This window comes from Macaca mulatta, chromosome X, assembly GCF_049350105.2.
Source record: "Macaca mulatta isolate MMU2019108-1 chromosome X, T2T-MMU8v2.0, whole genome shotgun sequence".
NCBI classification, from domain to species: domain Eukaryota; kingdom Metazoa; phylum Chordata; class Mammalia; order Primates; family Cercopithecidae; genus Macaca; species Macaca mulatta.
Genome location: NC_133426.1, coordinates 21,721,863 through 21,737,252, shown reverse-complemented (window position 1 = coordinate 21,737,252; position 15,390 = coordinate 21,721,863). Strand labels below are relative to the sequence as shown.

Below are 15,390 nucleotides of genomic sequence, written 5' to 3'. Positions count from 1 at the left end.
ACCAGGCTGTTCTCCAACTCCTGACTTCAAGTGATCTGCCCACCTCAGCCTCCCAAAGTGCTGGGATTACAGGTGAGCCACCAAGCCCGGCCTGTTCTGTTATTTCAATACAAGAAATACAGCATGCCTCTCCACATATTCAGACTTTGATGTCTTTCAATAAGATCTTAATATAATTCATACCAGTCTCACAATACCATTCTTGTTAAATATATATTCCTAGGAATTTAACACTTGATTACTTTGAAAGGAAATGGATGGGAAGGAAATCCTATTTAAATGATTTAGCATTTAGTATAGAGAAAAAAATCTAGGCTGGCTTTATCCAATCACTTTACCAAATTCTCATGAATTCAAATCATTTTCTATGTAAGTTTCCTGGCTTTTCTAGTATTCATATCATCTGCAAATAATTAGATTTATACTGTTTTCATCTTTCTACTTTACTATCTCAGCTGCCTCAAAAAACAATGTGAAAAAGATAATTGGCATCCTCATCTTCTTCCTATTTTCAGTGGAAATGGCTTCTGCTATCTATTATATTTATTATATTTTCTATTTTTCTATTTACTATAACCTAATTTCTACTAATGTTTAGGTAGTTTCATCTCTATTGCAATTTTATTTTATTCAAGTAATTTATACTTTAACTTTTATTTTAGATTCAGGGAGTACATGTACAGATTTGTTATATATATATTATATATATATATAAAATATATATATTTTATATATATATATATAAAATAAAATATATATATATATATTTTTTTTTTTTTAGAGACAGAGTCTCCCTCTGTTGAACAGGCTGGAGTGCAGTGGTGCAATCTCGGCTCACTGCAACCTCCACCTTCCGGGTTCAAGCAATTCTCCTGCCTCAGCCTCCAATGTAGCTGGAATTACAGACACACGCCACCACACCTGGCTAATTTTACATAAGTATACTGCATTAGTTTTTATTAAAAATGACTGCTAAATATTCTCAAATTCTTTGTCATCTGTTATTTTCCTCCTTTACTCACATAATGAATTGACAGATTTCTTAAAATTCAAATCTTTACACTTCTAACTAAATCCTACTTGAGCATAATATAGACTTCTTTAAGATGACAGATTTAGCTTATTATTTTACTTGGAAATTTTGCACATATGTAAAAGCAATCTTTAGTTTTGTGTACTACTTGATTTTACTATTAAGGTTTTCTTTTTTTATTATTATTATTAAGGTTTTTTTAATTAAAATTTTCTTTTCTTTTCGAGACATTCTCGCTCTGCGGCCCAGGCTGGAGTTACAATGGCGATCATTAAAAAGTCAGGAAACAACGGATGCTGGAGAGGATGTGGAGAAATAGGAATGCTTTTACACTGTTGGTGGGAGTGTAAATTAGTTCAACCATTGTGGAAGACAGTGTGGCAATTCCTCAAGGATCTAGAACCAGAAATACCATTTGACCTAGCAATCTCATTACTGGGTATATATCCAAAGGATTATAAATCATTCTACTATAAAGGCACATGCACACGTAGGTTTACTGCGGCACCATTCATAAAAGCAAAGACTTGGAACCAACTCAAATGCCCATCAAGGATAGGCTAGATAAAGAAAATGTGGCACACATACACCATGGAATACTATGCAGCCATAAAAAAGGACGAGTTCATGTCCTTTGCAGGGACATGGATGAAGCTGGAAACCATAATTCTCGGCAAACTAACACAGGAACAGAAAACCAAACACCGCATGTTCTCACTTGTAAGTGTGAGATGAACAATGAGAACACATGGACACAGTGAGCGGAACATCACACATTGGGGCCGGTCGGGGGATAGGGGCTTAGGGGAGGGATAGCATTAGGAGAAATGCCTAATGCTTGCAGGGCTTAAAACCTAGATGATGAGTTGACAGGCGCAGCGAACCACCATGCCACGTGTATACCTATGTAACAAACCTGCATGTTCTGCACAGGTACCCTAGAAGTATTAAAAAAACAAACAAACAAAAAAAACCCCACAAAAAACAGAATTCATTTTATTCCATTCAGAGAATCTGGAGTTGGTGCATTCCCATCATTGGTACATGTGTACCCTAAATACAAATATACATATAACTCACATGAAGAGACAGATGACGTATTTATCTTCTCAACCAATTATACTAAAAGCTGTTTTAATAAGGCACGATTCTGATCAATAACTTAAATCAATTATATTATCAGTTGACTTAAAACTATATTATCCAGAAAACATAATTACCTGATAGCAGTCTCCTTTAAGATTGTCTAAGACATCGCCACACGTTTTTCGCATGTATTTCTTACACCCATCGATCACCATTTGGTCAATGTCCGAAACAGGTTAAGGAGAATTTGGGTATATCAAAGAATTCTTAAATAGTAATACTTTAAAGAAAGGGTTAAGACAAAGATTTTATAATGCTAACTTGGGTATCACAAATTTGACAAAATGATGAATGAGGCAGTGAGTGACTTTATATTCCCACCAAGGACATGCAAAAGGAACTGAATCTTCTTTTCTCCTCATGAGATAGCTTTAGGGAAGTCATTTTGGAAACTGCCGGGCAGCAGACACAGTATCAAAGTCATTTGCTCTTTAATCCTCAACTAGGTAGATTATTTGTTTGTTTTTGAAACGGAGTCTCACTCTGTCGCCCAGGCTAGAGTGAAGTGGCGCGATCTTGGCTTACTGCAACCTCTGCCACCTCAGGTTCAAGCAATTCTCCTGTCTCAGCCTCCCAAGTAGCTGGGATTACAGGTGCCCGCCACCATGCCTGGCTAATTTTTGTGTTTTTAGTAGAGACGGGGTTTCGCCATGTTGATTAGGCTGGTCTTGAACTCCTGACCTCAGGTGATGCACCTGTCACGGCCTCCCAAAGTGCTTGGATTACAGGCATGAGCCACTGTGCCCAGCCGATTATTTCTTTGTTGATGGCCACGTAAAAGGGTACTGTTACTAACTTGTCTGTTCAAAGCAGTCTGGGTATGGGTAACACATTTGCCTCTAGTCTGTGGTAACATTAATTTGAGTTGTGAGACACCAAAGGAAGGAAGGAAACAAAAGAAGCCCACTGAACTTGTTCTCTCATACAACAAAGGATATCTCTACCATAGTGACCATCTTTGGTTTTAGTTTGACTATTTCATACAATATGCCTCCATCTCCACCTCCCAGAATGAGTACATCTTTGCCAGTGTAATCTTCTTTGCCACTGCCCATGATGGCCCGGGTATACGCCAAATCACTCTCTGCCAAATCTAGGGAGGAGAAACAAATCCAAATGGTGAGTCTACCTTCACACACAAACCACCTGGCCCCGCCACACTGAAGTGCTGGGATCTAGCCCAAAATGTAAATTTTTCATTTTCAATTTTTTAAAACTGTCAACAATATGCAAGCTTTTTTTTTCCATTGAGGACTTTTTCATCAACCCTGATCATCTGACACCTTATACAAATGGACATTAGTCAGTGGAAAGAAAATCCAGCCTTAAAAATGTGTCAATATACCAAATAATTAAAAGCAGTTACATCTTAACAAATGAAATAATATGATGTCTGTGAGCTGCTTCAAAATAATATGAGAGGGACAAAGTAGACTGGGGTTTAGGCAAAATAAGACTGGCTAGGAGTTGATAATTATTCACACTCAACGGTGAGTACATGCGGGTTCATCACACTAATTTGTCTACTTAGGTTTCAACTGTTCTGTAACAAAAAGGTTTTTTTTTTTTGTAATACGCAAATGCATTTTCTTTTGAAACACAATCTAAATATTCATCACTAAGGAGGCAATGTCAAGACGAAGTTTATGTGAAAGCCCAGACAATCCACAGGTTAATATGACATAAATGTGCATCTCAAACACCAGCAGTGTCAGAAACAAACTCAAACAAATCCACAACAGCAATAACTGTCAGGAAAACACCATCATCTAACATATCACCACTTTGTTATGTGATCGGGGCAGGGATGGAATACTTACTAACATCCCCACTAAGGATGAGAATATTTCCAAACTGCTTCGAGTGTAGAATTTTTATATTTTGATAAGGTGAATCTTCGTCATATACCACTTCATCTATGTCATATTCAACCAGACGCCCATCAGCGGTTGGCCAATATCTGTCAATGGCTCCTCCTCGCACTATGGGTGGTAATCTGGAAAAAGAGAAAAACAGCAATGTACCTTACTAGAACACTGCCTTACAAGTGGACCTGGGATGAAGAGTATGCAAAAGAAAGCCACATGACTGCCGACTTCTGACAAGCACAAAACAAATCCAAAGCTTGGGCTTTTAGTTTTATATAATCACGGCCACCACCAAATGTTGACCACTATTGTACACAGTTCACTTTTTAAAAAATCCTGTCATGCTGTAGATTTTCTCTAACAAAAAGCTGAAGAAGATGGCCACTGCACACTTCATACTTCAAATGCTCCAGCAGTATCCGTCTCTTAAGACTATCTACATAACTACATTGACATTACCACATTCACACCAGTTCACATGGGTATCAATCATATGGTTATCTAGTACAGAGTCCATCTTCAAGTGTCCCCAATTAATAAAGGTTCATACACTGCATGTCCCTATTATTTTTTTCTTTTTTATACTCATGTAACGTAGAATTTTTTTTTTTTTACTGGTATGTTTCATGACATTGAGATCTCAAAGTACAGACCAGCTATTCTGCCGAAAAATGACTCATATGGGTTTACCTGATAATCTCTCACTCTTCATGGTTAGAATCAGGTTGACATATATTAATTACACAGGCATCACATTGGGAACACAAGATGTGTATTTGTCCCATTATTGGTGATGCTAAGTCTGTGATCACTTGGTTAAAGTGGTATTCATGAGATCTCTCCATCTGCAAAGGTACCTTTTCACCCTTTGAAATTACTAAGCAGGCTGTGGGGTGGTCCTCTGAAACTAGGTGAAAGTCCTCACCCCCAACAAACCTTTACCAGTGGTTTTAGCATGTAGAAGATTCTGGCCTGAACCAGTTACTACTAGAGAGGCTGCAACATGACTTTTTCATTCATTCTTTTGTAAATACCCGGTATTTTTCACAGGATGAATGTACTAGAAAGTACCAGCAGAGGACACTAAATGACAGGAAAAAACAGACCTGGAAAAGGGGCTTGGCAAGTCAAACACAAAGAAAAGGAGAGCTCACTGCATACATAACACAACCGCGTGAGTCATGTGTTCTCAAACACAGTAGTGTTCGATATTAAAACGCCATGATGCACAGTTGTAGATATCTAAAATGCTGGGATATGCGGCCTGACTTACTCCTATGAGTCTCTTTCCCTTCCCTGCTCACCAGATTCCAAGAGTACAGTCTAAACCTGTTACAAGTTAATGAGGCTTTCTATGAGGGAATACTAACATCTATAAAGAACACTGAGATTGAAAAGGCAAACTCCCATAAATTCATGTAATCCTGACAACTCTTGATTTAACCACTTCTTTACCAAACTCCATGTGAACAAATTCAGCTTTGAGAATGTGAGGCATTCTAGAGGGTTTTTCCTGTAAATTGGAAAATGTGAAGCACCAATCAGGACAACCGCTAGAGAGCAGGCAAACAGGACTTGGAGGAAGCCTCTTCTACCCCTGGCTGATGGTGGGGAGTGAGATGAGAGTGAGCCACCCATGGCACTGGAAGAAGGACAAAGTCACTCACTTCCAGGGGAGGAAGACTACCCTCTCCTTGACAGCCAGCCAGCTATGGGAAATTGCTGCACTGGAGACAAACCCACTGAAAATAAAGTGTCTGTTCTCAATTGTGTCAATAGTGCCTTGGCTAAGGTGAAGAGCTCTTTTCTAGATTGTAACACTATGGTTTTTAAAGACTGGTAAAGAAAAAAGCATCTTAACAGGATATAAATGACGTTACCCTGATGAAGTGCTCAACCTAGCATTAAAGGGCATCTCCCTGGTAGCCCTATAACGGGCTACCAGGAGGTACTATGGAGTCCCCTATCAAACTCGTTTCAAACTTCACTGCTGAAAAATGAAACTGGACTATACCAATTCAGGCAGATTACAGCCCAGGCCTCAGGTATACTGTGTAAATTGCAAGAACCTTTTAAAATCAAAGTTAATTTATGTGACCTTGTTTTCTTGTTCCTTTTCACTTGAAAGCAGAAAACAAAAATAAATTCAAGTACATCCCATAGCTTCTTAGTCAAAAATTCAGATTTAACTTAACAAAGGGGAATCATTTCAGATGTTACGGGTTATTTGTTAATGATTTCATCTCTAACATTTAACCTCTGATCTTTATTCTCCACATTAAAAAAAAAAAAAGTATAGCAATCCTTGTCCTTTTGAGGCCAGTAACAAAGGGCTTACAACAAAATATTCCCAATTTCCAGCTCTCATCAACCTTATTTCATGAAAATAAAAACTGTGACAAGCATAGGCAAGGTATTTTGAAGATCTAAAGCTTAACTCCACTCTTAGAAAACTCTTATACCAAAAAAACAGAAAAGATCCAGACTTCTCACGAATGCTGAAGCCCATAAATGTATTCTGTTTACCCACTCATAGAGGTAACTGATAAAAATCAGACCACATTTTGATGTGGACCAATTCATTATCATCGAGTTAAGACCCTTTCTGACAGTGGGGAACCTGTTCATTGCAAATGGGTGTAGATAAGGAAAACCCTGCAAACAGGAAAAGATGAGATGTCCAAAAAGTGATATGGGCATATGGGTGTGGATGTGCTTTTAAAGGAAGATGAAGGGTGAGAGACATGGCTAGGGACCTTAAACTGAGCTTGGGTGCTCTAAAAGAACCTGAGTGCTCTAACAGATCTCAAAAAAGTAGACAGTTCTATACTGTGGCCTCTTCTTTTCACTTTCAGTTTCCTGCTTTCCTCTTTAACTACAGGAGATTAAACAATTACCTAGTTATCTTACATCTGCTCTAGAGCTTTCTTATGGGCTGATCAAACTCAGCATGGTGAGTAATTAAGTACTTAAACATCCTAACGCTTGCCAATAAGGATCCCTTCTTCTGGAAAGTGCCATGAACTGGAGAAACCTATATACCCCTTGCTCAGCAATGAGGAAGTCCCTCGCTTATCTCTGCAACTATGAGGTTAATTTTATGAGCAAGGGACAGGACTTCTATGCCTTAAGGCCTGGTGAGGATCCACCAAGGCAGGGCAAGAGTAAATTGTCCTGCATTTACATGCTGTCTATCCAAAGCATTACTTAATTCCCTCCAGTTCCTTCCCACAGAAGTCAAAACTGCATTCTTTTAAAATCTGACACCACTGGCAAACACTTCAGCAGTGTCCGACAGAAATTTAGATGATGAAAATGTTCCGTAGTTGTACTGTCCCACATGGCAGACACTAACCACTAGCTATTGTGACTAAGGAACTGAATTGTGTATTTTAACTAACTTTAAATAGCCATGTGGGGCTAGTGCCCATTCCACTTGATAGGGAGAGCTTCATTTTCCTTGAAAATGATCACTTGAAAATAACCTGCCTATGGCAGCTTAAGGTTGGCGGCCTATCAATTCTTAGTATCTTGGAAAGTTTTCTTCTTTGAAAGCCTTGAGGCAAATTTTCTTATCACCCCACCTGGTCAGAGTCTCTTAAAATTGCTTAACTTTACTCTGGGGCCCTGAAGGAGAAAAAGTGACCTTTTCTCTTTCCGGGAAGGGTCCAAGTCAGGTTTTTTTTTTTTGAGATGGAATTTCACTCTGTTGCCCAGGTTGGAGTGCAGTGGTGCAATCTCAGCTCACTGCAACCTCCACTTCCCGGGTTCAAGCGATTCTCCTGCCTCAGGCTCCTGAGAAGCTAGGATTACAGGCGTGCACCACCAAGCCTGGCTAATTTTTGTATTTTTAGAAGAGACAGGGTTTCGCCCATGTTGGTCAGGCTGGTCTCGAACTGAAGTCAGGTGTTTTCTAGCACCCTCTGATGAGGTGGCAGCTCTACCTGGGTCTCCACTTTATGCAGTTCCAACTCCTTGGAGTTGGTCCCTATCTCCTTTCTGCCTTAGTTTCATTTTACCTAGCATTTTTGTGTGTGCATCCATGCACATGTATGTTCATACACTATCTTGTTTTGGTGTGAGGGGCCCAGCAGTTTGGTTCACCATGTTGCCAGAAGGAGGTGCTGAGTTTGATGTTTTCCATATCTCAAGCAGACACTACTGGGGACAACACCGCCATTCTAATTTTTTTTTTCTTTTTTTTTGAGACAGTCTCATTGTGTCACCCAGGCCGGAGTGCAGTGGTGCGATCTCGGCTCACTGCAACCTCTGCTTCCTGGGTTCAAGCTATTTGCATGCACCAGTCTTTCAAGTAGCTAGAATTACAGGCATGCACCACCACACCCAGCTAATTTTTGTATTTTTAGTAGAGACGGTGTTTTGTCATGTTGGCCAGGCTGGTCTCAAACTCCTGACTTAAAGTGATCTGCCTGCCTCGGCCTCCGAAATTGCTGGGATTACAGGTGTGAGCTACTGCGCCCAGCCAACTATCATTGTTTCAATCGATTAAATATAAAAGGACATTCAAGAGTGGACTTACCGTTTCACCCGCCCAGTACTGTCCTGACTCAATTCTTTCATTCTTTCTTCTACTTTGTTCAAAATCTACAATTAAAAGAAAAATCAATGGGCTTGCAGAATAAGCTGCGTGGAACAGCTAAATTACAGACCCAACAACTGAGGCCCTGTTGACAGAGCTGTGCAAGATTGACCTGTCCCTCCTCCTGCCCTCTAGCAGCCTGTAGGCCTGGCCCAATTCCACTCTCCCATCCCAACTATCCCTTCATGTTGCTGACCTAACCTTAGTGTAAGTTAGCAACAAAATAACATGGAAGAGGAAGGCCAAAGGGTACTGCAGCTATAAAATCCTGGTTAAAGGTTTTCTATTCCCTCCAGTGGAAAATAAGATTACTCACACTCAGGCAGTTAAAAGGGAACGCTGACACCCAAGTTCCTAAAAACAACTAAACAACTACTTCTAGTCTAAAACCACTTATGTGGAGGGAGGAAAGTTTAAAATTAACTGGAAAGCAAGCAATGAAGAGAAAATTATTTTAACACTAAGCTAAGCAGATACTATGATCCTTAAACACCGAATAAATGAAAGTGAAAAACCGACACTGTCGATCTCTTCTTTGCCTTGCGCATCACCATCATAACTCTGAAGGTCCAGCAACACCAATCCATGTGGGTAAATTCTCAAATTGGCAAAGCTACAAAGGAAAATATAATTTTAATCTTAAGAATTGTATCAGGGCATTCAAAAAAAAAAAAAAAAAAAACAGAGAGAGAGAAAGAAACAGAGATGTCACCCAATTAAAAGACCACTGCTCTTTATTTCCCTAAAACTATACAGTTAACCATTTTGCTTTCTTACTAGGGCTGCGTCTTGCGGGGAGAAACTACCAATCATTTGTGGACGGTTTAGAGGGCATTACCAAAAGTTAAGGTTTTCAAAACTGGTTCTTGGGCCCAGAAAGTGATTCAGTAGCAGTTCTGTGAATCTAATTTTTAAAAAGGTTCTCTAGGTAATTTTGCCAGGTTTAGTAACCACTGCCTTAATATGAAGGGAGTGTGGAGAAGGGTATACTGGTTTCTCCCAATTAAACTTTAGAGTTCAAACCAGAGTCATTTTTTCCTAACTGCAGGCTGGTGGTAGGTAAATTAATTTAAGTAAGCACTCTGGAAAATCCAGGCCAAGTGCCTGCAAACCTAATCCATCCCACAGTATGTTTTTGTAAAGCCTGCAGGCTAAGTAAGAATGGTTTACATTTTCAAAGAGTTTTTTTAAAAATGTGACAGCAACCTTTACAGAAAATTTTCTGACCAGTCCTTTTTATTTTTTAATGAAATAAACATATTTGAGTGTATCACATGCACTAAGATGTACTCGATAAAACTTTTGTTTCAGTTACACGCTTTTTTTTTTTTTTTTTTTGAGATGGAGTCTCACTCTGTCTTGCCCTGGCTGGAGGGCAGTGACATGATCTCGGCTCACTGCAGCCTCCACCTCCTGGGTTCAAGCAATTCTTCTGTCTCAGCCTCCCAAGTAGCTGGGACATCAGGCGTGTCCCACCACACCTGGTTAATTTTGTATTTTCAGTAGAGACGGGGTTTCACCATGTCAGCCAGGCTGGTCTCAAACTCCTGACCTCAGGTGATCCACCCGCCTTGGCCTCTCAGTGTTGGGATTACAGGCGTGAGCCACTGCACCTGGTCTATGCATGCATTTGTTCTGCATTTACACAGATGTGTATTTCCAGGGTTATGATTACCTCCTACTATAAATTATAGGTAAAGAAATGTTTGAAAAATACTAAATTAGAAGATGAATTATGTTCAGAAAATACAGACAGTGTGCTTGGATTAAAAAAAAAAAAAAAACTAAAAATAATAAGCTAGGCACGGTGGCACACGCCTGTAGTCCCAGCTACTTGGGAGGATGAGGCAGGAGGATTCCTTATGCCTGGGAGATCGAGGCTGCAGTGAGCCATGATCGCACCACTGCACTCCAGCCTGGGCGACATAGTGAGACCCTGTCTCTATAAAAAATTTAAAATAAAACAAAACTAGTTAATTTTTCACCTTCAGCCCTTAAGTGACCTCAAAAATCAAGTTCTTGCCCACAGTCCACAAACTCTTCTACACCGGAATGAGAGGATCATCTTTCCTTTCCCTCCTTCACTGGCAGCAGAGAGGAGGGGGAAGGAACAACAGAGAAATAATGTCCCCTTTATCCACTTGGGTGGTTCTAGCATGAACACAGAGAATACTAGAAGGCAGAGTCAAGGATTAAGGTGCTCCTAGGGATAAAACCAGAACTAGAGGGGGAAAAATGTGCCCAGGGTCGGGGGGAAGGGAATAGAGAACCTGAATAAAGGTGGCTCAGCTCCTTTCCCCAAGCCCATGCATGGGTAGGAGAGGTGAGGTTTCAGGACAGGCACCTCGGGGTGGGTACCAGTTGACAAGTGAGAGAGGAAGGAGACCAAGTAGAAAACTCTTAAAAACTAAGCTGGCCAGGCGCGGTGGCTCACGCCTGTAATCCCAACACTTTGAGAGGCCGAGGTAGGTGGATGGCTTGAGCCAGAAGTTCGAGACCAGCCTGGGCAACATGGTGAAACCCCGTCTATTAAAAACACAAACTTATCTGGATGTGGGGGTGAGTGCCTGGAATTCCAGCCACTCGGAAGGCTGAGGTGGGAGAACTGCTTGAACCCAGGAGGCAGAGGCTGCAGTGAGCCAAGATTGCGCTACTGCACTCCAGCCTGGGCAACAGAGCAAGACTTGGTCTCAAAAACAACAACAACAAAACCCTAAGCAGTTCATTTGGGTTTTTTTTTGTTTTTGTTTATTGCTTTTCAAAGCAGTTTCCAAACGGCTCTTGTCACTCAAAAACCCCTTCTGGGAGGAATTCCAAGTCTTCTGTACAACCGGAATTGGTGGCTATGGCAGAAACTTCAATAATTGTGACAGAGAGGTAGGCAGGGCCCAGCTGCAAAGGCCTTTAGGAGATAAAGTGCAACTTTTCACCTGGTGCTGGCTGAGGAGCCTGCCACCGGAGGCCGTGGATGATGAGTTCCGATTTGCTGTGGTCCCCAAAAGATGGACCACAGTAAAAACAGTGAGAGGCGGCAGGTACAGGGAGGGGCTGAGTGTAATCCTGCAGGAGCCAGAGGGCTCTAGGACAGCTACAGCCTCTGCTTCCAAGAGACCATCTGGGTCAGAGCAGGGAAGGAAAGGACACAGGGGAGAGGAGGGTTTGGTGGTAGCGTTCATATAAGGAAGAAATCATCATCTTAGATACATTTGCGGTATCTACTAAACACACAGGGAGGTTTGCTGCACAGTTAGAAATACAAGTCTGGGCTTGGGGAAGAAGAGGTTCGGATGTCTTTGAGAGGTATCAGGATAGAGACCACCAATTAATGCCACAGGAGTGGGCCATGGAGACTTACAGAGAGAATAATGGAAGGGGCAGTGAGCTCAAAAAGTACAGGTTTCCCTCATCTCTAGGTCTCTGGAATATAATGGAGGTGGCTACTTTTTCCTTTAATAGAGAAACAAAGGGAGAGAAAGGAGGACATTAAGGAAGCCACGTGGAATTCCAGTACTGGGTATCCATTGAGGTAACAGAATAAAAGTCATCGAAAATACCCCATCCTGGAGTTCACATTTTTATTTATTTTAATGTTTATTTCCATAGGTTATTGGGGAATGGGTGGTGTTTAGTTACATGAGTAAATTCTTTAGTACTGATTTGTGAGATTTTGGTGCACTCATCGCCCAAGCAGTATACCCCGCACCCTATTACATTTCTAAATTGATAGTGCAAATTACTAAGAATCTTAATTAGTAGTTTTACATACTAAGCCAGTCCAGATACAATACAAACCAAGATTTAAGGAAATACCAAGAGCTCAACGCACTGGTTTCTTGTTATCAGTCATTTCTTAGTTTAGATTTTCTTCTGCATTTCACCATGGTCTGCAGTAGCTGATAATCAGTCATAACAGTGCTACTCAAAGTGTGGTCAGCTGTCCAGCAGCATCAGCATCCCCCGGGAGCTTCCTGAAAACTGAATCTGGGCCCGGTTGCAGACCCGCTTATTGCATCAAGAACTCTTGCGGTAGGGGCCCAGGGGATCATTGCCTGCCATTTCAAACTGCTTATGCCGCCAGGGGTTCTTGGTCCTGGCCACATAGAACCACTGGGGCTTTGGAGAAATCCAGATGTCCAGGCCCTGTGACCTCAATTTCTGGGGGAAATGCCCAGGCACGAGTGTTTCGTGAAAGCTCTCCAGAAACAGGGACCTGGGCTCCCCCCACCCCAATAACACACTTATTTCCAGAAATACCAGGCTCTAGGAGCCAGGAAGATGGCAAAGCGCTGCTTGAGGCCCTGTGCAGGCTGCCCCTGGGGCCCTGCAGCACTGCTGCTGGCCAGCCTAGAGCAGGTACCCTCAGCCTGCACCCACCATACTCTGACCTGAGCAAGAGTGTCTGCAGCTCAGCATCCTGCAGCGAGAAGGCCCTGGCATGCCCACTACGGGCCTCTGCTGCAAACTAGTGGGTCCTCACAGGTGGTGGGCACCCCAACCAACCCATCCATCCGGACCCCAGCCCCTCTGATATCATCCTTGCTGACCAAGAGACCGGGAAACACTAAGATAAGCAGCATCCTATGGTAAATCTTACTCCAGGGACTTAAGAGGCTGAGTTTCACCGTAAACTTTTTACTCCAGGGAGTTGACCTACCACTTGCATGAGCCCAATGAGCGATCCTGCCCCTGTCGTACTATTACGCTAAAGTCCCCGCCAAGAGCGGGCTCACCAGCCACTTCAGGGTGCATACATTAAGCAGGAGGTCTCACTGCATCTGCACACCACTAACTAGGTGCGTACCTGTAATTACACTCATCTATCTCATGAACTGTTCACATCGCTCCCTTCAAAACATCACCTTGGGGGAGTCAGCCACAAAACTTTTCCTGGGCTGCCTCCCTTATGCTCACTCTGGGAATAAGTCTTAACAAAAAACTTGTCTGGGAAACATGTTTGGCCTCCTGTCAATCTCTATATACATGAGAGCTTAAGAACCTGTGGTCAGTAACGCTACCAGGAGATTCTGATGTGCAGAATCTTGAGAGGCACCAAGTTCCAGCCCCATCCTAAAAGATGTCAAAGGAGAAAAACAAAAGCCAGGTGCCACCCCCATCCTCCACTCTGTCACCCACTCTGCTCATAAGTGACCAGATATGAAGAACAGCACCGGAGACTGCTCACCTGCCGTTCTTGTTTGTGTAGGTTGCTAAATAGCCATGGTCCTGCCAGGTGTGCACCGACTCCGCCATTCCTTGCTCCTGGAAAATGGACTGGAGGCCTTTTAGAATGGTCTCACCATCAGCTGGAGAACAAAGGGAAGAAGGCAAGATGGTCAGAAAGAAACATTCAGAAGGAAGGCCAATGAGGCACAGTTTGAGGACTGACCTTTAAAAAAAAAAAAAACCTGAACAAAGTTGTCAGTGTCACTTATCCCTTGTCATGACATGAGTGATAAACATTCTCCACCCTGCAAGGAAAGGCGACACAGACCACCAGATTACGTGATGGTAAGAACACAAAAGCCGACCACAAATAGCTGTGCCAAGGATGTAGACATATTCAGCCTAGAGACAGCACAACAAAATATTCACTCTAAGCAGAAATTAAAGACATGCAAATAAATGCAAGAACAACAAATGAGATTCCACTTCAGGTTAAATAAATTAATGAGGACACATGGTACTAGAAAGGTGATACCTGTCCACTGCTGATGAGTAATATAAATGACAAGCTTTTTTCCCCATGTTTTACAAAAACGATGTGCTGCTTTTATAACTGGAAAAAAATATCCAACAGTAATCCTCAGTAACATAGCTCTCAATGGTACAAACTGGACAACGATTCCATATGGGACAACCTGCTGGCTTGTCGGTCTCCCTACCCCACCCCCATGGTCGCAGAAGCCAATCTTCCTGTCTCCCATCCTGCCCACAGTCCTACTCCCAAAAGTGCAATCAGTGTTCCCACATAAAGTACATTAACCTCTGCAGGTTCACTTGAAGCCAGGATCTTCAAGAACATCCAACATTACAATACTTAGAATAAGGGGTAAATGCAATTTGTTCTCTAGTTCTATCTACAAAGCAGGCATTCCCTAATAAATGTAAAACAAAGAACCAAGATATGACAAGAGGAATTACTCTTTACTTTCCCACCAGCCCTCTGAAGGCTGGCTCCTGTGAGGGGAAAAACAGCCTGGTAAATATCAAAACGAAGCATCTCTGTGACCTGAACAGAGGTAAAAGAAAAAAATAGAGTCACAGCTGACTGCAGTGTGATTTGCCAAGAAAATTACATTAGAATTTCCACCATAAACTAAGTAGTGCTGAAACTAGAACTGGGATGTTAAGGATTTTTTCACTATGCATAGTCTATCTCTAGTGACTCAGAACTGTGTTCCCAAGGCCACTGAATGAAGGCTACAAACGGGGAGTTCGGAGGCCAAAATGGACAGATATGTCTTACTCTGGCTTGCACAGACTTTTTTTTTATTTTTTGAGACCGGATCTCCCTCTGTCACCCAGGCTGAAGTGCATTGGTGTAATCTCAGCTCACTATAACCTCTGCTTCCTGGGCTTAAGTGATCCTCTTGCTTCAGCCTCCCAAGTAGCTGGGACTACAGGTGCCTGTCACCTCGCCCAGCTGATTTTTTTTATTTTTAGTAGAGAAAGGGTTTCACCATGTTAGCCAGGATGGTCTCAATCTCCTGACCTCATGATCTGCCCGCCTCAGGTCCCCAAAG

At 42.0% G+C, this 15,390-nt stretch overlaps 1 protein-coding gene across 1 annotated transcript in view; it reads right to left on the bottom strand.

The window, feature by feature from the left end:
• SMS (spermine synthase) overlaps positions 1 to 15,390 on the bottom strand; it is a 56,796-nt gene that overhangs the window by 13,769 nt on the left and 27,637 nt on the right. The window contains exons 2-7 of the mRNA XM_001086702.5: positions 13,830 to 13,950; positions 9,167 to 9,260; positions 8,588 to 8,652; positions 4,000 to 4,175; positions 3,118 to 3,272; positions 2,254 to 2,343 (exon numbers count right to left, since the gene is read on the bottom strand). Of these exons, the coding sequence (XP_001086702.3) occupies positions 2,254 to 2,343; positions 3,118 to 3,272; positions 4,000 to 4,175; positions 8,588 to 8,652; positions 9,167 to 9,260; positions 13,830 to 13,950 (701 nt within the window). The remainder of the gene's footprint in view (positions 1 to 2,253; positions 2,344 to 3,117; positions 3,273 to 3,999; positions 4,176 to 8,587; positions 8,653 to 9,166; positions 9,261 to 13,829; positions 13,951 to 15,390) is intronic.